Consider the following 26,693-nt stretch of genomic DNA (forward strand, 5'->3'; position numbering starts at 1 on the left):
GAGCAAAAAGATGCTCATTCCCTGAGCATTCTTGAGCTTACTGGTCAAACATTGCCACCAGCCAGCACAGGTCCCCTTTGCACATTCCCATGCAAAATAATATCAACAGTCATCACAGCCAACTTGCTAGAATAAATTTTTGCAATAGGGTACAGTATTCTGTGACACCATGAAGGGATGTGTCTACACACATGGCATGTTTCCTCTGTGTGCCAGCTCAGTGCTGTGGCTTGATGAAATACATTTTCATTAGGTCAAGAAAATTGGCAGCATTGGCATCTGTCAGTCATGCTTAAAGACAGTGGTTTGCTGTGACATCTCCTTGGAGGGCAAAACTACTAACCAGACTGTCCACCAAAACTGGGCCTCACTCCCATAGTACCAGTGGCCAAAAAACTCTCCTTTTCATGGACAGCATTTGCAATCCACATCAGAGACAGCCCTTGCACAAGGGCAGGACCATGGCTCACTCTGTACTCCTGCAATCTGTCTCTGTGACATTCCTTTATCCACTATACTCACAGCAAGTATTTGGTATGCTCTTTGCTGAGATAAAAACAGTTTTGTTTTCCAGGAACAAGGAATGTTCACACTGCAAACCTGAAGCATATTACTGAAATGCCTGAGTATGTGCAGCAAGGCAGAATTTTCATTTTGCAAACAAGCCTTTATTGTCTTGTACTGTATATACAAAATTTCTGCATGTAAATAACATTTCTTCAGAACTGGAGGTGGCAAGAATTTATGGCTAAAACCTGTGTTTACTTTTCCACACCAGGGTTTTCAGGTAAAAAGAGAGGTAATTCCCAGGATTATATGTAGAGCACATATTGTCATATTTCTGACTATGACTAGTGAAACTACCACAGAACAAAAAAACCTCAATCAATCAGAAGTGCATAGTTGTTCAAAACCTAATGAATTTCAAACATTAATATTTATGCCATGATCTTTAGGCTGGCAACATAAGGCTACAGTTGCACAAAACCAAAAGTTTTGTTTTGGCATAATAAATGACCAAAGTGTTGGAAAAGTCATTGTGAACCAATTTGTAAAGATAAGTTGTCATCACTCCTTGCTAAAATGAAAATCCTCAAAGTGTCATTTTGTAACAAGCCAAACGTTATTTGGCTGTGAATGAACCCTGTTATTTTCAGGTTGGGTTCCCTGCGTGACGAGGTAGGCAGTCTATTAAAAAGAAGTTATGTTTCAAAACAAAGATGTTTTGTAAAATCTTAACATGAAATGTTTCAACTTACCCAAGCATTTTCCCTGGTTATTTTTAGTCCCACATTATAATATGTAGTTGATAGACTTTTTTCTGACTGAGTAGATTCTTTGTTCAAAATTTTCCCAAGTGTCTTTGGGACACAAAACTTACTAATAAAGTGTGTTTTCAACTTGACTTGCTCCTGGAATGCAAAAGTTGTTATGGATTTATAATTTTTACAGCTCACCTTCAGCACAGTTCAGAGCAGTTTAAAAAAAGGTACTTTCAATAAAAGGGAAAAGGCAGGAAGTTTAAAAATGTAAGCCCACAACAAATGTAATTGGTGTTTTTGTGCTAGACCCCATGCATGGTCTGCAGATTGTTTTAAGATGGCCCTAGTTGTTTCAGACTACTGACTCACTTCTATTCAGTTTGCACAGGCAGAACTAGATAAATAAGAAATTTTTTTGATAAGCCAATGACCTAAATGGTTAACAACTAAACTGGGTAACACAGCAAAGTTTTCATTGTCCATTGGAAGTAAAGTATTTTCAAGTACTTTTTCTTTTTAATTTAAGAATGGTATTTATTATGAGAAGTAACTCAACAGGGAAAACAAGATCCAGGGTGTTTTATTTTGAAGGCTTCAAATTGAAGTGCTGAGGTTTTATATAATGTCTCAGTACAAACCAATTAAAACTGACATAAATTAACAGGAAATTTTGATCTGCCCAAATTACACCCTTTGCTTTAAAAAAAACTAAAATTGTGTGGAAAGTCTTATGCCAGTTCCTCCTCCTAAGTTGCTCCTTCCCATCTCATATGATTCATTCACAGCCCAAGAGAGCCCAGGATGTGGATGTAAATCAAGGGGCTGGTTGTGTGCCCACACTTGTCCCTCTTTACATTTCCAGCCTCTGTTGCTGCCCTTTGGGACACTTGCAAAACAGAGCTGACCGAGGGATCCAATACCAGCTTCCAGTTGAGTCTCAAGGCCTCTTTGTTTTCCAGAGCTGGTCACACCTTGTGTTACACAAAGCAGAATTGTGGGAGTAGAAGATTCTTCTTATGGCCTGTAGGTGTGTTGGCTGTGTTGCATAACTGTAGCACTGTGACAGTAAAAAATTATTTTCTTTTATGTCATATTTTATAATAAGTTAGGCTTAAAGTCACGCTATTTAAAAAAAAATTAACAAGTATTTTAGGCAAAGAGTGTTCTACAGACAACCTTAACTTATGGAACAAAACATAAGTAAAAATTTTCCACATGATGTCTTTGCTTATAGAGACCACTTCTTGAGAATGGAAAAACCCCAGCAAACCACTGCACCAGCTGGGGTAGTTTCTGTAGTGCAGAATGGCGAGTGTTTGAAAAACCTATGTCCCTTCTGGGTCCTAGAGCATGAAAAACTCCTCTGAGAAGGTAAGGGGAGTCGGACAGGCAATCAGCACATCTGCCTTCTCCTTTGCATGGCTGTCTGCAAGGCCTGCATAATCATCTGGGAGTTGTTGAGGATGTTGTACTCGCTGAGATTCAGCAGCTTGCGGTAGTTGTCATCGGTGTATCTGACAGAGAACATGCAGTAGGGGGAACAGGAGCTGGTCAAGTCAAGCTGGCCTTCCTCCATCTCGGAGCAACAGCGCTTGGCACCTGGAGAGAAAGCAGTTGTTGCTGTGACACGATGCTTATCTGAATCAGTGTCAAACTGTCCATGAAGTGTCAAAGAGCAAGACTTTTCTCCTGAAGAAAATTCATAGGGTTAAATGCAAACAGTGCAGGTTATATATTGCCCCACCCTAGTCAAGAGAACACTGACTAGGGTCTAGAGTCTGACTAGAGTCTGAAAGCAGGAGGGCACAAGGGAGAAGTGAGGGATGACATCACAGTGTTCATCTACAGCTTACTCAGAAACACCTGTCTCATTAAAGCCATGGATCAGGCAGGGATGTCAGCCTGAAAGGGCACTCCAAAAGCCACTGTCCATGCACTGCAGGTCTTTTCCTGGGCAGCTGGGATTTCTATGAACCTCAGCTGAGGAAGATTAATTGCTAATAAGAGAATAGAATTTAAGTGAGAAAGGAGCAATAGAAACGTGGAAACTGAGAGTTCCTGAAATGCTGAATAAGGTCCAGGGCAGCTGCCACCAGGATCCATCTCTGCCTTTCTAATTTTTGTATCACACAAATTCCACAGCAGCAGTATTTTGGGCTTAATCTCCCTGCTATCAAGGAGCAGAGCAAATGCAACCTAGTAACTTGCAGTAAAGAAGAGGAGTACAAAGCAGGTGGCCTAGCAGAAAAGGAGTGACAGGCCCTGAACACAGCAGTCAGTAATTTGATCCCTGGGCTGATGCTGTACCAAAATGACACACACTTCAGGAGTTCAGCCTGAAAGCCAGGTTCTTTCTCCCCCACCACTCATATGTGACACTATGATTCTTCAAGTGTAGAATTAAATACCTGAACAATAGACAATATATGCAGCAGGAAATAATATGCAAGAGCTATACCTTTCACAGGAAAAAAGCTTTTGCAGTTAGGTAGGAACGCTTCAAGTACAAATGAGAGAGAGGTGAAGGTAAACACCATCCAGAAGACATGGGCTGTTCTCTTAGAGCACAATGAAGACAACAGTGAACATAATAGCTTTGGCAGGGATGGAGAAAACAAGTTTAATTAGCTAAAGTGCTCCCCCATGAACCCAGTGAGCAAAGACAGCCCGCAGCAAAGAATAAGTTTGTGTCTCAGTCAGGGAAGCAGTGGTGTCTTTTGTTTAATGCTTTGTCACTACTTGTAACTTACCAGGTGCTTTATACTCTCGGAAGGTATCATTCACAAGGGGAAGAAAAATCACAATCGGACATCCTGGCAAATCTGAATCTTGGAAGATGTAGCACTCCTTCAGTTTTTTTTTATCTTCGTCAGTCAAAGAAATTGTTGGGAATGGGATTTTCTGCTCTGAGTAGTACTTACATGCCTTATCTAGAGACTGGAGGATCACAAAAAATGATCAGCACTGGAAATCAACTTCATTGTCTAAAGGCCACAAATTGTCATCTACTAGTAAGGGTTAGTAACTCAGATCCACAGGGTGAGTTGCTTCCTTTCAAGGGTTACTCTATATATAATTACCACATAGTAACCACATTGCTAATCACAAGCTGTAAACACAATTTCAGAATTAGAGAATTCATCAAGGCCACTGCATTTTTTTAAAAAATTGAAGCAATTTGCAGAAGTTCAGGGTAAAGCGTTAATTTTAGCAAATGAAAGAGCCTGCGTTAATACATTGTATAGAATTAACTAGAGAAAGAAATCACAGCAAGCAAAGACAAAAAAGAAAATTTTTAAGGTATCTTATGTGCTTGGAAGCCAGGAGATAAGAAAGTTAAGTTAATGAATGTGCAATTATATCTCTGCCTGTGCAGTCATTAGGGCACAGTACAGAGTTTCATATTTTACTGAGAAAAGTATTAGGCTATGGTTTTCCCTGAAATGTTTAATAAAATATTATGTCCTAATATGCACTGTGTTATTTACTCTGCACCATCTAATAGTGAACATTATCAAGCAGAAAAAGGTTTCTACTAAAGCACTATAAATCGTAGCAGCCTTTTTTTATAAGTTTTATCCAGACAATGAATAAGGCTGAAATAAAACTTCATTATATCTGTCTCATCCAACATGCAGCTTATTAGCAGTAGCACAGCTATTCTCACTCTCAGAATGTAATTTTACATAGGAAGGCCAAAGTGCTTAACAGTGAGTTTTCAACTAACCTCTGTTTCTGATATAAAAAGATCCAAGCTTATTTTCTGACAGCTCTTATAGCCAGCTAACTAACTTTATCTCCATGAAATGGGCTTTCTGCAGGAAGATGCTCATCACTGAATTTTACTTGTAGCATCTTATTTGTCAGGCCGGAAATTATCTGCAGCTGATATCCACTTAACCCTTTATATATTCTAACTTAAGTCAGAAGAAATCAGTTCCTCATCTTTATCGATATTCCTGTGTATGGTCTGCAAGCCTGCTTGATTCAGCATAAAGCAGAAGAGGCTCCTCCCATTATTCTGGAAAAGACCATGTTAACATCCCTTGAATAATTCAACATGTTCTTAAACCAGCAAGAAAGAGTCCAGGAATGGCAGGAAGAGATAGGAACAGTATTAATCACTACAGTGAAAAATACAGGGGGATGCAGATGTTATAAACTGAACAGCTGATAAAACCAGCAATTCTGGATGCCACAGGCTGGGAATTTACAAGTAAAGGGAGACACAACACATGGTAACAAGAATATTCTCACCGATGTATGTGATCCAGTAGTATAACTTAGATATATGATGACATCCACTTCCCTCTGTGGCCTTAAAAGTGGTGCACTGCTGGTATTGATGAAAAATCCAGCATCGATCATACCCAGCTGATCAGGATTTTGCATCAGTTGGTTGGGACGTGAGTCTAACACAGTATCTAAAAGGAAAATATTTTTTGAATAAGAATAGATCCGGGTATTTTGACTGGAAAAAAAGTGTAAGGTGGAACTGACCATTCCAGAGGCCTGGTATAATTTAATTGCCACACTACTAGATCATCAAACAGGCATGATAAGGACTGCAAAACACAGAAGTTCCTGCTCTGAAAAATCTGTGTTGAGTTTCCAGGCAATATATTGCATTAACACGTCACACCTATTAGTGCCAGTAAGTTATGTCTAATAATTAACCTACATCTGCCTTGCTTCATTTCAGTCAATGTTTCATCTTCCATCTATCATTGATTTTGAGAACAAAATATTTTCAATCCTTTTTATGTTTGGACTTCTTCTTCCCACTCAGTCCCTTCTTCTTTGGACTAGAAAGCCCCATTCCTTTCCAGCTTTCTCTTATAGGCGATATTTTCTCCAACATTTCAGTCCCATCTAAAGTTAGAGGTATACCCTTGCCAAATAAAGCTTTCTCCCATGTTCACTCTGCTCTCTGCCACTTTAAATTTGATTCTGTCAGCTTCAAGTCTACCCTCCCAGTCTGGACTGCAGAGGTCTCAGCTGAAGCAAGCAAATACAAATATTAAGTCTTCAATAGCTGCCAACACTGAAGTCTTAGTGTCTTCTCTCTATTCAGAATGTAAACATTCTCTTAGGAGGATTTTTATCCCCTACCAAGCTTGACAGGCTTCTTCTCTAAACTCCCCACCCCAAAACTGCCTGAAAACTATGCCAGTTAAATATTAGTGGCCATCACCTACCTTTCCAGCGGCAGAAGTGCTCATTCTCCATGTAGTTGTTGTGCAGCTGGTAGCCCTTCAGGAAGTTGTGGTGCTGGGCGACGGAGAAGCGGTCGGTGAGTGCTCCCCGGAGGGCGCTGGACAGGGCGCCAGGCGGGGTGTACATGCGGGTCCGCAGCTCATGGGGTCTTGTGGGCAGCACCGGGTCTTCATCTAGAAGAGGGGAGAAAAACTGGTGAGCTGCTTCTTAGCTTCTGTTCCTTTCTGGCTGCCCTGGTGCAGAGGAGTTCTCAGGGGCTCTTCTGGGATGATTCACTAAACACACACAAACTCTTTTGAGGGGAAGGAATGGCTGCTGGACAAAGCTCTGCTGATGACCTTAAGCTTTGACCTGAAGACACTTCATCAGAAGCAACCTTTAATCTTGGAAAAAGGACACCTTAAGGAAATTAAGCAATTCAGAAAATGTTCTGTCAGAAGTTAAATATCCTCACAGGAAGATAACATGAAACAGACACAAGCATGGAGTAAATGGGGCTGATGAATACGCTACTGCTCAGTCAGATGGGCACAGCAGCAACCACGGCGTTTATTGCAACAGCTGCTACCCAATAATCACTCATGGCTATGAGACTACATGCTTAATCAGTAGAGTGAGAGCACCCCAAGAAAACCTGGGGCATGCATTCATATTCAGAAACTATGGGTAGTTTAGGGGGTGGGTAGATGGCGTATGGGTGAAAAGCAGAAATGTGGCACAAGGTGTGGTTTCTAGAAATGACAATCTGCTCTGCCAGCCCAAGAGGCTGACAGTGCAGCAGGAGAGACTTGGTGGTTTCCATGATTGCACATTGTATTTCTATATTTTTCAGGATGTCTATAATTATAGTTACTATCATATCAAGTGATTTAGCAATAAAATCATGGTTTCTGTATTGCTTCAGAAAATACCCTCTGGGACTCATTTATCTATGTGTCAGTATGAATCCAATGCAGCAATTACTGTACTGAGTAATAAAATAAAGACCTAGGAAACATTGATTAACCAGCTGATATTAAGGCTTATTCTCTGCATAGGCAGTAAAAATACCATATTCTCTGCTGTTGGTTCTTGTTTCTTTATGGCTAAGTGAGAATTGTAGTGCCAGAACACTTTCTGAGAAATGTCTTACCCCTCTAAAACTTCCCCTGAAGGAACCCGTAGAGCTTTAGTGAATGTTTTAATTACAGCAGCTTTTCTCTGATTATTCTCTCCCTCTTACTCTATTCAGTGTGAGGGGAAGTCACAATCCCTTAGTAAGATCCCATGATGCCAGCTTCAGCAAAGTTGGCAAGATGCCAAACGCCACACAGGAAAATAAATGACCATAAATGAAAGGCTTAATAATTTCTCACCAACTTCATCTATTCTGTCTTGAGTCCATCTCCTCCAGAAGTCCTCTGAACTGTGGGACAGTCCCCATATTTGTAAAAGGTTCACAGAAAATATACTGCTCCACATACCTGTAAAAGAAATTAGTGAACACAAGGACACAAAAATGCCCTTTTCCTTCTATTTTGACCTCCTGGCTTAATTTTTTAATGGACTTAACGCAAATATTTCTAAACTTCCATACTGTTAAAATCCTCTTAACTTTCTGTGTCACTGATTCAGGTCATGCTACCATCACCTTTGTGCCTAACCTACTACATGGCTTTGCCACATGGTAAAGAGAGCAAAGAATGTGAGGCGACTAAAGGAGACAAAAAGACACACTTGCTCAAGAGGCAAAATAAAGAATTCAGATAACACACCACAAATACATAATTTCCATCCCCATCTTCCTTTCTCCAGTTTGTGTTTTTCTGCCCTTACTCTGATCAATAACTCTTTCAAACACCTTGAATTGTTTCTCAAGGGGATGAACTAGCTTTTCAGATGTTTGTCTGTAAGACAAGATCTTACACCACAGTTTGTAAAGGCTCACACATGCTATGGGCTCCAGCTCTACTGTGCACTCTTTTCTCCATCCAGGATTACCCCTCTCTGCCTTGACAAAGGGGCACTGGTGGCTTTGTTGACAAAACAGAGTGCCACCATATCACCAGTCATTGTAAATTTAAGTGTATCACAATTGGACTTAGGTTGGAGTGTATTCGGAGAGGAATCAGAAGAATAGCCAAAGAAGTGGGAGCTATTACTTACAATGAAAGAATGAAGGATCTTAATCTATTCCATTTCTAAGACACAGACAACTCATCTACCAAAACAGTGACAAGAAACTAAAAAATATGTGGGTTTTTTTTACTGTATTCTTTTGGATAAACTACCACTCCCATTTCCCAGCAGGCCGTCCTCAGTATGTTAGGACAGAACTATCTACCCACTGGTTAACAGCATTACACCCCTCCAGAGTGCCTCTGTGCCAGGACAATGCTATGCCTCACCTTGAAGGTAGCAGATGCGGGATTCAGGGAGCTTTTTTAACAAGCGGCCCATGAAGAACTCACTTCCAAAATGCTCCGTGCGAACAAATGCGCCGTATTTCAGTAGCCCCACCTCGTAGGGAGTGAACTCCACCCACTCTGCAATACAGCCACAACAGGACACTTAGAGGGCTCCCAGACAGGTGTGGGGAGAGGGGAAGCTTGGGCATACACTGGACTGAGTTATGTTTAATACGCTGACTTTGCAAAGCCTCACTCTGAAATGTGGATCTCCAGGGAGGTGTCTGAGCTTGGGCGTGGTGGTGATGAGGAGGCAGGAGCAGTTGTGCTGGTCATGGTGGCGCTGCTGGTGGCACAAGTGGCACACTGAGGGTATGGCAAGGCTTCAGGCCTTGCACACCCTGTGTGCACACACTCGTCCAGGGTTTTCCAGCACGTGTGTGCCTTTGCTCTGCCCTTCCATACACCACGTCCAAGTAACAGTACTTGACCAATACAGTTAATTTATCATCCCTAGATAATTGTTGATGCACAAATATGGGTACTCAGTTCTTCAGAAATTTTTTTTTTGTAAGTGATCAATTATACTCTCTATGTGTCGTACTAATGGAGACAGAACTAGTTCTTGACTTTCTTGGATATCCTCTCCAAGTGAAGTGCAGTTGTTTGATACAACTGCAGTGTGAGTGAAAACTGGGACAGAAATGTCATGGACTATAATTTCTTTTTCATTCAGAAGTGGTTCATTTTCTTGCCTCAACAATAAAAAATTTTGTCTGAATTTTTCTCTTCCCCTTCTCCTCCTTCTGATCCTCCATAGGAAAGAAACACAAACAAACAAAACAATGAGAAAAGCAACAAATTCAGTTGGGAGCCTTCTCAAACTCTACCATAACTATGTGGTCATTCTTCATACTGAAACAATAACTGACCATTGAGAAAAAGAAATTATTGGATAATTCAAATATTTCTCAGAATGGCCTTCCTGGCAGGATTTCCACTGTGTATGTCTAGACAGTGAAATCCTGCTCCCCAAAACCCTTGTATTAAAATTGTAAGGCATGGGGATGATGGTTACTTCTCCAAAAAGGAACTAACACAACAGGATTGTTTTCTCCAAGTGCTAGCAAGAAGAGAAGAGTGATGACAGGAATTCAGCTGCCAGTTTTAGCCTCAGAGGATCCGAAGCAACATCCTTACCTTTGAAATCATTGGTGCTGTAACTGTCCCGGACGCACACTGACACATAGATGGGCAGTGGGTTCTGGCCATCACACAGTGCTTCTTGCTGCTCTGAAAGCTTGTGGGGGTCTTTCTGGTTTTGAAGAAAAAGAAAAGAGCTGTGGTGGCAGCTCCACCACACAAAGCACTGCAGGTACACACCAACCACCACAGAGCAGGCTCCAGCCTGCTTTGTGCATGGATTCACAAAAAAATGAGGAGGGAGACAACTATTTCTGCACACGCCTATATGTCCTAGGAAGTACTGTCCTGACAAGTAGAAGAAGGGGTGGGCTGCTACTTAGGCTGAGGAGTGTAGTGAGCCATCCTTGCTCTCCTGAATATGAAGGAAGCCCTTGAGCATGTTGATACTTAATTTCTCTTCCTACCACACAGCAGTTATCACAGTCTAGCCTTGCAAAGGGACTAAAATTTGCAGCAAATTTTTTGCACCCCACCTGGCTTCTTTTCTGAAAAAGCATATTCTCATTGAAAAGGTTTATAAAAAATATGAAATCTCATGAACTAACTACTGAAAAATTTAAGAGTAGCTTGTTCTGGAAGATTAGGGAGAGGTTAATGGCTACATAGAAATAGTCAGGATTGCTCAAAGGGAAAAATGCTAGGTTAAATTGTGAGAGGGACCTCATTAGCGGAGATTAAAAGAGAGGCATCTATTTAGCTCACACTTTTGTTTAATACCTAGTATTCCCCTTTATGCATTTATGCACTGTTTATATATACGTAATGCTATATATGTACTTACATAAAAATAAAGCCAAATGAATGGCTGAACAACTGTAGCATTTCTGCCCCAGTTGGAGGACATTCCTGTTCAATCCTCAACCACTTACCCTTTCCCACTTTCCAAGTGCCAAAGCACACATCCTGAAACTGTGATCCAGATGGGGAGAAAAGGAAGTGGGCTGCTGTACTGTAGGGGTAGCAACCCCTTCAAGTAACAGAAAAGCAAATTTGAAATTACTTATAAAACTATCACTTAAACCATGTCAGTAGTGTTTCTGAGGAAAAGCAAAATATGTACTTGCGTCAAGTGTATTTGCCTATCAAGTTACCTGCCAGTGAATGCAATTCACTGAACAGTCTAGCTGTGTCAGGGTTGCTTGAGATAGTTTTCACATTGTTGAGATTACTCTGCTTTGCATTTTGAACCCTTTTTGCATGAGTAATTTGCATCTCAGATGCACTTCCCAAGATTGCCTTCACTTCCATTTAAACACCAGCCAGAATTCAAATGGCTGCATCCACAACTGAATTTATTAGCACATAGGATGCATTTCTTTCTAGGCAAACTGTTAAAGGAGTTTTTAAAATCTGCTATTTTGTTAACACAGAGAATTTCCCTCTGCTTTGAGGTACATTCTCTGAAATGATGGACTAGTTTCCTCTCCATCGACTAAGGGAAAAACAGATGGCTCTCTAAGAAATGGAATTTACATCATACCCCATCATTTAGTAAGTACTCAATCATGAGTCCCCAAAGATCGATAAATGATGTCCTGTATCCCTCTTCTTTCCGCTGGCAAAGCTGCTTGTTGTAATACTTCATGCGATCCATAGAGAAACAGCCCATCTTGCATTTTGTTGCTTGTTTTTGGGCTTCACCAATATGTGAGTCCAGGTCCTTCTGTGACCAGTAGGCATCTCTGTATAAGTTGGCCATGGTCCTGGAGAAAGACAATACAGACAGCAGAAGTCAAAAGGAGCAAAAAAACCCTGGAAATTTTGTGCTTTCAGAACAGAGGTTTACATTTAGGGATTCCCCTCTGCTCACACACACACTGGTTTAGCTGCTCCATCCAGCAGAATGAACACTCCAGAGTTTCTATGACTGTTTTTTAAAATGGCCCTGAAGAATGAGGTGGGGGTTTTATGTCCTTGACCTTTTTTTTAAAGCAGAACTGGAAGAAGGTTAAGGGATAAAACTGCCAGGTGTGAACATAGGTACATTTGTGAAGCATAAATTAGGCAGAAAACTACAACAAATTTTCTTTGCTTGTTTTTTGGAATTTTAAACTAATTCATATTAGCTGCTCTCTCTTGGCTTGATTTACTCAATTTTATGATACCACTGTTCTTTATTTTAACATCATCCTCTATGTTACCAACCTCCTCTGCATGGGACAATCAGACATTAGGCAGCCCTAGGTCCTGTGAGCAGGGAAACACAAAATTGGCAGGATGCAGGGGTAACTGTGCACTGTCCAGCAGTTCTTTTTGCAGTTAGAAATCAGAGCCAGTTTCAGAAGTTAATGGGACCAGTTAATAGCTGGGATTCAGTGGAGAAAGGAAGAGGCATGACGCTATGGGCATCCACAGCTACATCCACAGTAACTACTTACCTAGAAAGCATCTTGATGAGTATAGTTGTCATATGCACGTTTAACTGCTGCACATGTAGAGTTGATAAGCACAGTAAAGAACTGCTTATAGAAGAAGTGTGCACCAAATCAAGCTAATATTTAATGGCCTGTTACTGAGAAACTTGTTTATATAATGTTTGAAGAAAATCTCCTGATGTTGTCTACTTTTAGAAGCTACTCTCTTCAGCAATGTGACCCTCAAAAGCCTGGTCAGGCCTCCTGCTCGAGCTGGCTTACCATGTGGTGCCAGACAGCCCGCTGATGTAAGTTATACAGTCCAGGAGATTCAACTTCTTCAGTCCCATGAGGCTGCCATACAACCCTGTCATTGACTTCAGTCCTCCTCCTGTCGTGATGATAGCCACCACGGGGACCTGTTGGGCAGAGGAGGATGGGACACTCACACTGACAGCATCCAACATTGCATCCCACACTGCAATGGGGTCTGGTCACCACAGCCAACCCAGGTCCCTTTTTAGAAGGAAAGACTCCAAAACGAAGCAACAACTGCTACTGTCCCTTATTTCCCTTTGGATAAACATGAGTTCAGAGATTAACCCAAACTTGGACTCTTGCCCATCTCTAGGGCTTATATATGAACAAGAAGAAACCTTCTGTGGAAGCAACAATGTATTTTCTGTGCATCTCTCACTCCACCGCTCTTCTTATTTCACACACTGACTACTTCTGCATGAAAGTTTTCATGACAATCCCATGAAGAAATACACTTAGTTCACAGCCACTGTTGTTAAGCTACCCTCAGCAATGCTGCTAGTTTTCAGCATCTTGAAGTTATTTTAAAATAAATTATATTTATTTTAAGGAATTTCAAAACTTCAAGAAACCAAAGAAGCAAGCAAAGATGTTTTTCCTAATCTCTCACAAAGTAGTGAAATTGAAATAAGGGGAAAAGATCTTTGCTGTGTAATGTATTCAGTATTTCTGAAACAAGCCAGTTATAGCTCAGCATGGCAGGAATGAACACACCTCAACTATGACAAATTCCAAATTGATAGTAATCAAGGATGATGACTGCAACCAGTGCTTTTGATAACAAACCTTGGCAGCAGAAGCAAATGTATCTAAGATACCTGGACCAGCTGGTACCTGCACAACAGATTTGTGTTGCCTGTTTTGCTGACCACTCATTTACAGGAGTACATGAAAGCACTAGAGATGCAAGTTCTATGCCGTCAGCACACACATACTTCTCGATCCTGCAGATCATGTGGTAGGTGAAAAACATTTTTGAGAGCACTTGCTACATATCTCTTTCTTTTCCCCAGGAAAGCCATCTCTTCAGAACATAAGTTAAACCCAAAGCGCATGTCCAGGTCTTGGTGGCAGGAACAATTACTAAGATAAAAACAGACACGTATATTAAATATTAACACACCCATATCAATCTTAAGATGTTGATCAAAGATCATCTACAGCACCCTTCCCTTCAAACAGGATGTTGCAACATGACAGGAGCAAGAGAGAATAATTTTAATATTTTTAAAAGTAAGAAAATTATGTCAATTAGTAAGACCAGCTAGTGGCATTATGCCAAATCATTGCTAATTGGAAGAAAAAATGTACAGTATTTGCAAATAATAAAAAAATTTAAATAAATATTCTACAACTAAAAGATTGACAAATTTAGAAAATCCATGCAAATGGTCAAAAGTGAAAGTATCGAAAGTACCGAAAGTATCGAAAGTATCGATTCCCATTTCACAGGTTATTTTCTCATTCGAAAACTAAAATAACACCCAATTTTCAAAGGCTGGCACTTTCAAGGTGAACGGAATTCTCCTTTTGAGCAACTGGAGTGGGAACGCGTCCCCCTCTAGCGGCCAGCACCGCCGGAGAGGGTGGCACGGAACACGGCTTGCTGGAGAGACCTTGGTGACATCCAGCCCCTGGATGGGCAGGGAAGGGTCACCGGGCAGTATTCCACCCCTGCTGCCCTGTTGTGTCTACATTTGCACAGGCTGTTTCAGGGGTCAGCTCTGGACGTTCTGTTCCACATCAGCCTTGACTCAACAATTGTAAGGCTCATCTTCTCCCAGAGGAAGGTTTCACTGGTGTCTATTTTGAAAACTGAGTAAGTCATTCCTTAAGGCCCTACAATTGTAGTTTATTTCCCTGGGCATTCATGCTCTTCTGCTCACTAATCTCCCTCCTGGCTCTTCCTGCCCTGCTCCTACAAAACATCAATAGACAAGAGATGGCCATGGTCAAGTCAGAGCTACCTGGCCAGGCATTGTAAAATGCCAGGGCTTTGCTTTTTCTTCCAGTGACAGAATCTCTCTCTTCTACTGGGTCCATAATTTCTATTAAACTGGCAAGAAAATGTAATTATCAGCTTTCTCCACCGCCAGATTTCGATAAAATCAGATAAATTATTATAACCTTATTTGTAAATGAGGACACACAATGGAAATTGAGTTAGGTGGAGCTGCAAAAGCCAGTTTCTATTGTAAATCAAGATCCAAACAAACTGTTTCTAAAGTTCTCTGAAAGTAAAATAAATAAGCAAGAGGTGTTTTTTCCTGCAGTGGAATAACACTGATTTTCCTGTTATCATTGACCACTTGCTGTTTTGAAATGAATGACAGAAAACTTTATTTTAATTCAAAATTTTTTTTCCTTTTATTTCTTAGTCAGACACACACACAAAAATACCAGTTTGCTCAGTTCTGTGTGTTCCATACAGGTACAGATAACCTGAAGTATCTCCATGTTTACTGAAGAGTATTAATGAGCATGTCTACAGATGTCAAACCACAAGTGAACTTGTCCACCTTAGTTTCTACTCAATATACAGGATAACTGGACTTAATAGAACACAAGGTTCATCATCACTGAATATTGACAGTAAAGAAAAAATAATTCTTAATTCCTGAATAAATTAAATGTTTACATCTGACTATTCTTTTTGTTGTTGTTGTTGTCAGCTAGTATTTTTTTTTTTGTGAATTTCAGAGACTGACATTGACCAAAGAAAATATTCTGTGGTCAGAAGGAAAAGGATAATGCTGAAATAGACACATGTTTATTTGAATGTTTTATCATTTTATAAAAGCCAAATCTTCCTAAGGTTAATTATGTATTATATATTGCGCACGTATTTTATGTTTTATGATAAGCACATTCTAGTTTTCAGAATGAGAATGCTTGCTTGTGTCATTTCCATGCAGCTAAAACAAGAACCAAGTCCTAAGGAACAGAAGAAAACCACTTACCAAGCTTTTGCTGTCACATTCAAGTCAAATCTTTTTTCCTGGAAAACAAGAATGTGTAGTATTTTAATTTTAAATTTTTCATTTTCCCTTTCTGTCTTGGGGTCAGAGCTTGATTTATACCCTAGCAAGGTCTGACAATCACAAGCTTAAATGTCTGAGATCTTGGCATATATTTCCAAAAGCATTCACTTATCATTAGTGGAACATCCCTACCTACAGATCCTAAATCCTTCCAGGCTGCAGAAACCATTAAGAATCCTTATATAAGAGGTTTCTGAGACTCAGGCAGCAGGTCTCATTTCCTGTACTACTCATAAGCTTCCTGCAGCATCCTGAATTATTATTTAATGTGTGTTTTCCATTCTTTATGCTCGAGTACACAGCACATCTTTGACATCCTGGCCATAGTCTCACAGTGAAGAGACTGAAAAGTCTGCCTTTGCTTCCACCCACATTTTATCCTCTCTTTAAAATCATTATTTTAATCTTCATATTAAGTGACAAAATGGGCCTTGTTCTGAGAGGATGTCTAAATGGTTCATTTAAATCAATATTCTCACTATATTATTTAAAATGCATCCTTTATGACTAATATAGTCAGCATATTTCAATATATTGTCTTCTTAAATATATTGTTGACTAAGGACAGGTTTATTGATGTTTTCCTATTTTATGCCCAAGGAGCAACTTTCAGTTTGCACTCTAAGCAAAGGGGGAGTCACTGAGTCTTTCTTTGGGTAAACAGGGAAAGAAGTTCTGAAGGATGTATGATGTTTTCTTGCATGCTTGTAGGTCTCTGTCTCCACTGCTGGCACATAATGGAGATTAATACAGGGACAGCCTGCCTCTGTGGAGAAAACATCTGGAGAAACAAAGCTCCTGTTTTCTCAAAGTCTAACAGAAAATCAGAACATTTCTGACTCTCTTAGCAACCATCTGGGACAACATTATGAGGAATGGTTCCTATTTGAGTGACTCTTTATCACCAGCACCTGGAAGTGATGCTCACCTCTGCAATGGTTGTTTTCCTTCCCATGGGCAACGAGTTCAGCATCACGACTGGGGAGCCCGTCTCAGTACTGTACCTACAGGACCACTGGGAAAAAAACATGCTTTAGGACAAAACCAGGAATGGGTTTACCCTTTCTCCTTCCTCACACTCTCTTGAGAGCGACTCAGAATCCCTCCATCACTGAGGCCTCTCCAACATACTGGGTGGTAGCGCCTCTTCTTTGGCAGCATGACATCCAGCGTTGGCTCCGCATACTTGATGTAGTGGAACTCGGTGGGACACGAGGGGCTGACAACTCCATTGGGGCCCAGCACGATATCCTGTGTCCCCTCAAAGGAGCCCTTCACAGTCAGGGAAAGCTCCTTCTCTAAAGTAGCAAAACAAAGATCATGACAAATGTTAATATGATTAACCAGAAAAATGTGCTAGCTTGATTAAAAGTGGTGGGCAGGTGGCACAGCTTTCCCCAGTGCAAAGTGCTGGAACTAAAGGGAAAGGAGCAAAGTGGATGCTCCTCTGGTAGAAAGGGGACTCTGAATATTCCTGCTGTGATACAGAACTGGGATTTCAACTTAATTGTGCGTTTAATAGGCATTATTAACATATATCTAGATGAGGTAATTGGAGTCTCTAACAACCTAATGTGTTTACCTGACATGAACTTCACTGAATAATGTAAGCACTATTTATTTCACTAACATTTTACATGAAAGGGGAATCTTCTCACATGCCAGCATGTAACCACTAGTAAATAAATAACAAAGCAATAACCTTACTTGATTTTTGCTTCGTCTTCTCTGCCACTTCAACTTCCAAGCAGCAAAGTTCCCGACACTGTGAAAGACAGATTGCGGGATTTTGTGAGAAAGATCATCAGATCCTATTCTCATTACAAGGAGCCGTGGACCCCTCAGCTTGGAGTAACTTGGAGTTCTGAATTTCTTGGCATTTCTGGGCTTTTTCTCACTAGCTGCTGACTAAAGAAAAGGTAAAGCTTTGGAGGGAGTTGTAGGAATTGCATGTGGGACAATGACATAAGATTGAGCACAGCGAGGGGAATATACAAAGGAAGAAATCAGGACCATTTTCAAGATAGTAGCATAAATACAAATGATTAAACTAGGAAATAAAGATATGTCACTGAGTGATCAAGAGTCAGTAGTAGGAAGGGTTTTCTGAAGAAGCACTGCTATTAGCGTTTTGGGGTTGATTTTTCTTTTTTATGGTGCTCACTCTTCTTCAATATGATGTATTTTTGACAAGTGAGTATTTCATGAAGAACTTACCCATAGTGCATGACTCATCTCCAAGGGAATGAAAGGGCTGGGTAGATTATCAATAAGTGACTTCACAGCCTTTTTATCATTGTGTTCTGATAGAGAGCAGTGCATTTTTTGAAGTATTAGTACCAGAGAAAAATTGTCTCTGTGTGTGGTATGGTGAAGTATAGGAAAAATGAGAAATAGGGAAATAAAGGACAAATGGGATATCTCCAATAAACAGGTAAATAAAACATCCCATTCTGGATGTGTATAAATAGGAAAGAGAAAAGAAAGAGAAAGACCTGGCCTACTGGCTTCTTTAACCTCCACCTTCCTTTACCTTTACATTAAAGAATCACTTAAAGAAAACATCTTAGGAAAGACACATACCACCAGCACTCCATTGCTAGCAATCATTTCATGAGGACCGGGTCTAGGAAACAAAATGAAAAACATAGATTTTTTTAAGTTAAACAAATCCTGCTCATCTTTACCCAGGATGTTGCCCTTTCTTCCCACTTAAAAGTCTGAGGGACCCCAACAAGTACATAACAAGCTCCTTTCCTTGCTTGCATGGACTGAGCACTGCACTGAGGAGAGTCATCTCTGTAGCAAAGCTGAGCAAGTGTATCATGGTTATTTTTTTACAGGGCAATCTCATGATCATCTAAAATGGAGTCTCCTCCTAAGCAGTCAAGTTCTTCTCACTGTAAGACTGAAATAAATGTATTTCAGCTGATAACACCAGTATGGCCTTGTTGGGAAGACAGTTTTATGTATTTGCTGGCGTGCAAATATTCTGACTTGCAAGGGACCCAGGAGGACCACCGAGTCCAGCTCCTGGCCCTGCACAGGACAACCCCAAGAGTCACACCATGTGCCCGAGAATATTGTCCAAATGCTTCCTGAACTCTGGCAGGTTTGGTGTTGTGATCACTTCCCTGGGGAGCCTGTTTCAAAGTGGCACAGGGCAGCCAATACCAATTGCATGGGAGGAAAAAAAAAAAAAAAAAAAAAGGAAAAAAAAAAAAAAAAAAAAAAAAAAAAAAAAAAAAAAAAAAAAAAAAAGCTTTCCAGATCGTTCAGGTGAAGTCAGGAGATGGTGTGGAGCGACTTGACTTCTGGCCTTGGCTCTCCACTAGTAGGAAATCTGGCCTTAGACTAGTCACTTTATTTCTGCCATGCCTTAGTTACCTTGTGGCAACACAGAGACAAAAATGGTGATTCATGGGTGGCAGGCTGACCATGCTGAAGAAGGAGCCTTACATCCTCACAAGAGTTCCCAACCCATCGTGATTGTGTTAGGCAGAAAGAAAACACAATTACTAAGATTCAAAGAGTAGTGCAAGGGAAAACTGAAGAACTGGAGATACACTGAAAACCTAACTAGTATGTTTCAACACTAAAATTGTGTCCAATACATAACCTGAAACAGGCAAGAAAATATTGATAGGAATGCCCGCACACTCAGAAAGCTTTCTGAAACATCCCCAGGTAGATAAATCATAGAATCATAAACTACTTTGGGCTGGAAAGGATCTTAAAGGTCATGCAGTTCCAAACCCCTGCCATGGGGAGGGACACCTTCCACTAGACCAGGTTGCTCAAAGCTCCATCCAGCATGACCTTGAACAGTTCCAGGGACGGGGCATCCACACAGCTCTCTGGGTAACTGGTAGGCGCATTGTTGAGAGAAGCTAAGCTACAGAGCAAGATAATCAGTCAGGTGCTTGGGACTGCAGCAACAATGTAGGAGAAGGCTGGCACTTATTTACAGAAATACCCAAAGCATGACTTCTAATACTGAGGGGTTTTTTTATCAGAAATGATTTTTGCGTTTTTAGAAAAATCTCTGTAACACTTACGCAACCTCCAATTTGAATTCAACCTCTAGTTCCTCCTTGGCCTGAAAGCAAGAACAAGATATTAAATGAAGTTGCTAGATAATGCTTTGTCCCTAGTTTAAACCCAAGTCTCTGATAGGCAATATTGAAATTATTCATTGCAATAATATTTTGCTGATCTCATCTTTAGATCTCAAAGAGAATCATTATTTTTCCCATTTTGTAGATGGGAAACTGAGAAACAGAGTGAATCATCATCCATTCATAAGGGAATCCACATAGGGGCAACTACATCTTTGCCTTTGGGTGAAAATAGACACAAGCAAAGGGGGAGGAAGCTATGAATTATGGGAATTACTCAGATTATGAATTACATAGTGAAATAAGTATACAGATTATTAACCCTGCAACAGCTGGATAGCCTTGGTATTACTCAGAGGTAGCTCAAAACTAGATCTCTCCCCTAAACACTGCACTGTTTCAGTCCTATGATCTTTAATAATTTATGAAGTGTAAAAGAGGAGTTCAGACTCTCAAATTCTGATTATTTTTTACCATATTTTTGTGCTTATAATTTGAATGACAATTCATGTACTCATTATAGGCGTAAGTAATCCATGGCACGTTCAGAAAGATTTTGAAACTGTTCTGTATCTCTCCACTGGTTTCTTAGTTGCTTTAGTTGCTTTGTTGCTCTCACATTTGGGCCAGGCTTGAAGGAGAGGATCACTGTTCTATCAAGTGGAAGTTTAGCAGTATCAAAGAGTGCACAGAGGAGATGGTCATCTGGAGTAACAAAATCCTCATCATACACTGTGAGCTCCAGCACGTTCTGGAAAAAGAGGAAGAAGAACTTGTTATAGTTTCTCAGACTGGACATCATTACCTCCAAGCAAAAAGTGTTGCTGAGAATGTTATTGAGAGGAAAAAGTTGAGAAATTAAGTATCACCCTGCTTATAAAAATGTGCTTGAACTGCATATTCATTCTTGCCTAGTTCATTTTAATTGCTGTAACAAGATATATTGGCTATACCTATACAACATCTTTGGTAACTCCCAGATTCTGTATCCATCTTACACTGACTCATAAGAGTCTCTCATTTCCCTTAAACTTCAAAACCGACCTTGCTTTCTGACCCTCCTATGTAGCATCATTGAACAGACCCAGGAACTCTGTCATCTCTGCTCTTAAATGCTTTGAGCAGCTCTTTAGTGTGTGCCATCTCTTAAAAAATTCCTGGACACAGTTCAGTAGATACATACACAAAATGTTCAGACTGCTTCAAGCAGATAACTCTGGCTCCTTACCTTGACCTGACTCTGGATTCTGAAGTAGAAGGTTTCATTCCACACTGGATTGTCGGAGTTTCTCACAGTTTTAGTGCGTGCCCTTTCACACGTCGCAGTCGGCAGCCACAAGGACACGTAGCAATCAGCCTGGCTTACTGGGGAGGGGAGAGGCAAAACAACTGCTAACGTGGCAAAGGCAGCAGTGCTGCAGGACACTGGAAAGGTTACTGCAGCCACTGGTACCAAAACCAAACATAAGTTATTTAAAGTTAGAAAAGTCCAATGCAATGTAACTTTTCAAGATTCCATTCTGAGAGGGAGAAAGCACAGACCACAAGGTGACCTTCAAGAGGAGGTGGTTTCTGTTCTTTCTTGCATGACATGTCCCTAAACCAGGACAGTTACAGACAACAGTGGTATTGTGTATGAAAAAGAAGGTTGAGAACTTCCTCTTCTAGTCAGCCACTTCAGTTTCTCAGCCAACAAGTTTTCCTGTGCTCATGTGTGTATGCATACCCACAATAACCCTGAGCTGCTGTCTGATACGAGGGGCTGAGACCTTCCTCCACTTTTTGAGAACAACTGCAAAAGCCCTTCATCTCTGCCTTGCCCTCAGTGATCTTCTTTGTGAAGGTTTGTGAAAGGAGCTGCAGAACCACACCTGCTGCATGAGATGGCAGAGGCTTACTCCAGAAGGAACTCATTGAATTAGACACTGGAATTTAACTAAGGCAGGAAGAGAGGGATCAAGTCTCTCTCCTAAAGGGCACCAGGAGAAAGTCAGTAAACCCTTACATCCCCTTTCTCACAGGCAACTAAATTGAGGTATATCTCAAACAGCTACAGACAAAAATGCCATTTACTGTTTCTTCTTGGAGGTTATGCAAGGTACTTCAGCACCTTGAAAACCTCTCTGATGCAGTTCTCAACAATAAAATGATCAGCTATTATGGAATGCAAAAGGTAACTAGCTTTGAGAATGGATGTCCTGTGATGTGAGACTTTTGAGAGAGACAAGTGATGGCAGCAGTAAATGGAGATGATCCTTCAGCTGCAGGTAAGGCCTCTGCAAGCAGAGCAGGGAACAGGAACTTGTACACTGACCTGGGGGGAAAAGCAAAATCTTGCCTGTCTGCAACAGGACATTTTTCTCTTCTTCTTTTCTTTCCTTCTCTACCAGGTTTTGTCCCATGTCAGTCTACAGCTACTGCCTGGCCCAAACTGCTTGGAGGCTGCATTTTATGCTGTTGAAAGTGTTCAAGAAGCCTTGCTGCTTTTTTGTCCAAGTGAGAGGGGAAAAAAATCCAGAACTGCTTGAAAAAATGATTTCTACATTGTGATAGGTTGATAGACACCTCAATTATTGTTTTTCTACTTTTTAACTTTGTAATGTAGAAACAACAACAATAAAGTTTAATGCTGTCAATTTTTTTTCCTAAAAAAAGTTGTGGAGAATTCAACATGTGCCTACTGAGTTAAAAAACCAAAACGTCCTCTGATGGAAAAATTTGTTTGGAAAATATTGAGTAGGCCCTAGCCTTCTCCCTCTCCTGCTCTATTTCACATTTTATATCTTAGTTTGGCTTTAAAAATGAGATTCTGACAGAAATTTCATTTTACTTGTCTAGAGAGATATCATCTGCTTTAATTCTACCTTCCCACCCCCCTTTTTCTTAGCCTCCTTGTGAAAAATTACTCCTTATTCACCTTATTTTACTCTTCCTTTTTGTAGCGAGAGCTTACATTTCCTCCTCAATAATTTCACTTTCACTCTTAAGGACTGTAGCCTATTCAGTCCCACTGGATGCAAAAATTTTTTCAGTTGTTATTCTGTTTCCTCAAGTGTTTTTATTTATTTTTTCTTATCTGGGAAACTCCATCCAGACAATAATGCTTTGAAGAATTTTGAAACTGCAAAAATATGTATCTGAATATATTCGGAGAATCTAGAAGTAATACTACTGATTTTAAAATGCATTAAAAGTGGTTTTTTGTAACTGCTATATGATTTTGGCTTTATCATTCAAGATAAATGACTGATGACTCTTTGGCTGGCAAGTACTTGATTCTGGAATGATGTGATTCATCATTCCTGTATCTTAACTGTACTTTGAGATACAAAGCATATCAAGAAATCCTTAATTATATGAGTAGATGCAGCCAAACTAGTCAGCTGTGTATTTAATGCAAAATGTTGCCTCAGTTCTGCTTGCTCAATCTCTTTCTACAACCTCATTATTTGCCTTGTTGCCTGACACGCAGAAGATCTGAGATGAGTCCCTGATGAGACCTTTTTGTCTTCTTGCTTCTCCACACATGTGCCCCAGCCATGGACTAGGAGGGAGGTGCAGAGCATGCAGCCCAGTGATATGACCTAGGATACACTCAGAGCTCACTCAGAGCTGGGACACAGGGAAGTCCTCTGATAAACCTTCCAGAAAAACACGTGACAACCACAAGGTAAGACAGGAATGGTAAACCCAGATCTTTGTCTCTCAGAAAATCGTTCCTGACTCTTAACGTGTAAGACATTATAGAGCCCATCATTGCTACTCACAGCAAAACAGGAGAATCAAGAAAATCTCATGAGGGTTACATCATTTCCCTTCCACGCTTACTCTCAAATTAATTTCAGCATCCTTTCACAGGTAGTCACATAGCTGTATTTACTCAAACAAAACAAACTGTTAACTTGTCTATTTTGTGTGAAACACCTCTCCTCAGCACACATATGGATAGTCCATGTTCTTTTATAAAACAGTGGTGTTTTCCTTTCCACCTTACTCCCTTCACACCACTTTCCTGTCATGTCACTCACACTCTTGCACAACTGCAAGACTGCTGCAGAAGCCTTAGAAAGGACCAAGCATCCAGCCCTCAGTTAGCACGGTTTTTTAACTGTCCTTTCAGGGTAATTAATGACGGCATTAGCCTGGTGGTAATGATTGTAAAAAGCTTTTTCCTGTTCAACTCATGTTTGTGAGAGCCAAGACTGAGAATGTTGGAAGGGTTTGCTCCTCCCAGCCACATTTCCCAAGGTGCTAAAATCCATCAGCAGAATTACCCCTTGTTTTTGAAAACATGGAATGGAGTCCTTCGTCTACCTCTGTCAGAAAGTCTCCTTTCTTTGATAGAAAGTTCTTATCCCCAGAAACACATTCAAGTCTTGAAACCAGCCAGAAAGCACAGGGAAAACATGAAAGAGCAGCAAGAACTGACCTGGTTTATAACAATTAATATACATAAACACTGGGTTATTTCAGAAACACTAAGAAAACGTTGTTACAAAATTATAAAAGATATCATTTGCCTGCTTCCTGAGTTACCAGTAAGAATGGAGATACTTACAGGCATCTACTCGCTGGAGATTTCTCATCCGGATGACCCTTACGGTCAACAGGTAGCAAGGAGAGGATTCTATCTAGAGAAGAACAGTAAAAAGGGGGTCTGAATAAGCCTTTGGTGGGAAAAAAAAAAATTAAAATGTGCAAACTGAGTGCCAGAAAGTGCAAATACAGTTAGTAAAACTTCGGTCAATTATGTCACTATTTTGCAGATGAAGCTTCTGCTGTTAAAAATGTCTTAACATTTTATATATTGCACTGTCTTTTTGCTTTGTTACTCTGAGACTCCAGATTGCTCATCAAAGCAGAAAAGACAGGAAAAAATCCCTGACAATTTGCAGCATGTGAGATACTTGCAAAACCTTTCACTCTGAAATTGCACGGTCTAGTCTACAACATGACTACAGTAAGTCTCTTGAACAGATTAAATGCACTGGTGAGAACCATGATGAAGTTGTCAAAATGCCATCAGTCTTAGTCAGAGTTACGGTCAATTCCCCTAGTAACCACCCATACAGACCCATGGCATTGAAAACAAACTGCTGTGGAGAATATCTGTTGTTGTGGACTCCCATGGGATAAACCACTTTTTAAGAGGTGTTTTTGCCTTCTGCTTCAAAAACATAGATTTCCTGCAATTTACAATTGTATGAGAAAAAGAGTAACAGTAATATGAGCTTTTGCAAATCACAACTATGAGATAAGCCAAAGGCTGAAAATTGTTTCCAGAGGATTTAGGATCTAAAGATTTAGGTATGGGCTTGCTTTGGAGAAAAATACAGCATACTACCTTCCTCCACAAAAACCCTGAAGACTGAAAGTGCTTAACTTCCTTTGTTCCTTTCAAAAATCTCAGCTTTAATCTTCTATAAAGCAAGTTTTTCCAGGTTTTGTGGCTACAGGGACCTCTTCCTATTTATTATTAGAAGATAAATGTGCATTCCTTCTTCTAAGGAAGACGATTTCCTGCTGGCTCATTCCATAAGCCTGTCTCTGGGTCAGAGCTATCTGCAAAAGGCTATTTTGACCAAGCCAAAAAGTAAACCAGCATTTCCTGTGGCTGTGACACATGGTTATTTCCTCATACTCCTAGAAACATTTCCACCCGCATAAGTGGTTACAGCAGAGCCCCACAAATCATTCTTTTTGACAATTGCTATTTTTATCAACAGGTTTCCTCTAATTTAGGAGCATCCTTCTATTTCTATAGCACTTCAGAGACTTCCTATAACAATTATAAGCAAGCAGAAAAAATAGATGTCAAGACAGAAGCTGGAAGAACCTCACTTAAACCATTTTTTTTCTCAAGAGAACAGAGCAAAAGGGTCTTATTTACAGATGGAAAGATAATTATGCCTCCTTCATCACAACAAATTACTTTTCCAATATGCAATTAGAATCCTCTATTCTCTCCTCTAACATATCATGTTATGTTAAAATCTTTTTACAAAGCTCTTAAAAACCATTGCTGTTTCCACCCCTCTTATGCATGTCTCAGGAATTCTATGGATTTTTCTTTTGTTAGTGCTTCTTCATGAAATCCAACCTACAAAATCTATTTACCTTCTATTTCAATTGCTCTCAAAAGAGAAAAAACCTTACAGAAGCTGCAAAATTTGCAGACAACTGGTGGAAGGATGTGTCCTCACAGCTACCCCGTTCAAAGACACTGGTTCAGATTTTAGAAACAGTATAGCCATGTTAATACAGTTCTACACCCTTTTAATTTACCCTTCTTCTCAGCTGGGTAATTAGCAAAGGTGGATCACCACACTCACATGTCAGGAATGAGCTTAGGCACCTCAGCATATGCCCTAGAAGGCAGAAACTCATTGTTCCTTGGGAGCTGCATAAACATGGGGGAAATTCTCGCAGGCATTTATCTCCAGAGATTGCACAAGATGCTGCCAGCTCCTGGATCAGCTCCAGCAACACTTCCTCTGACAAGTGGCATTGCTTGAGAGGGAACCAATGAATGCATTATTTGCAAAGCAATTTGTGATTCTTAGATAGGAGAAATCTTGGATTGTTTTTTTGGTTAGTTTTTTTTTTTTTTAAGAAATATTAGATAGTTTCTGGCATCTGATAACCTTCTTCCTGGTTCCCATGCGTTGACTTTCTAATACATTAGATAGATTTTCCCTGTCTGGCATGGGGAAATTGATTCTCAGAGATACAGGATTCACAGAAGGATTTACAGAAATTTTACAAAAAAAAAAAAAAAAAATCAGTGGCT

The 26,693-nt window shown here is 40.3% G+C and overlaps 1 protein-coding gene across 1 annotated transcript in view; it reads right to left on the minus strand.

The window, feature by feature from the left end:
• Nucleotides 1–2,637: 2,637 nt before the first annotated feature.
• Nucleotides 2,638–26,693, minus strand: part of LOC136292414 (cytosolic phospholipase A2 epsilon-like) — a 32,227-nt gene continuing 8,171 nt past the window's right edge. The window contains exons 3-21 of the mRNA XM_066188093.1: nucleotides 24,462–24,534; nucleotides 21,132–21,268; nucleotides 20,523–20,654; nucleotides 19,844–19,884; nucleotides 18,369–18,411; nucleotides 17,493–17,550; nucleotides 16,917–17,083; nucleotides 16,714–16,800; nucleotides 15,705–15,742; nucleotides 13,680–13,827; nucleotides 12,709–12,845; nucleotides 11,553–11,775; nucleotides 10,067–10,181; nucleotides 8,867–9,004; nucleotides 7,835–7,942; nucleotides 6,461–6,652; nucleotides 5,520–5,686; nucleotides 4,013–4,199; nucleotides 2,638–2,861 (exon numbers count right to left, since the gene is read on the minus strand). Of these exons, the coding sequence (XP_066044190.1) occupies nucleotides 2,656–2,861; nucleotides 4,013–4,199; nucleotides 5,520–5,686; nucleotides 6,461–6,652; nucleotides 7,835–7,942; nucleotides 8,867–9,004; nucleotides 10,067–10,181; nucleotides 11,553–11,775; nucleotides 12,709–12,845; nucleotides 13,680–13,827; nucleotides 15,705–15,742; nucleotides 16,714–16,800; nucleotides 16,917–17,083; nucleotides 17,493–17,550; nucleotides 18,369–18,411; nucleotides 19,844–19,884; nucleotides 20,523–20,654; nucleotides 21,132–21,268; nucleotides 24,462–24,534 (2,397 nt within the window). The 3' untranslated portion in view covers nucleotides 2,638–2,655. The remainder of the gene's footprint in view (nucleotides 2,862–4,012; nucleotides 4,200–5,519; nucleotides 5,687–6,460; nucleotides 6,653–7,834; nucleotides 7,943–8,866; nucleotides 9,005–10,066; nucleotides 10,182–11,552; nucleotides 11,776–12,708; nucleotides 12,846–13,679; nucleotides 13,828–15,704; nucleotides 15,743–16,713; nucleotides 16,801–16,916; nucleotides 17,084–17,492; nucleotides 17,551–18,368; nucleotides 18,412–19,843; nucleotides 19,885–20,522; nucleotides 20,655–21,131; nucleotides 21,269–24,461; nucleotides 24,535–26,693) is intronic.

Source organism: Chamaea fasciata, unplaced genomic scaffold, assembly GCF_029207755.1.
Source record: "Chamaea fasciata isolate MVZ Bird 193981 ecotype frontalis unplaced genomic scaffold, bChaFas1.0.hap1 SCAF_7, whole genome shotgun sequence".
Taxonomy (NCBI): Eukaryota; Metazoa; Chordata; class Aves; order Passeriformes; family Sylviidae; genus Chamaea; species Chamaea fasciata.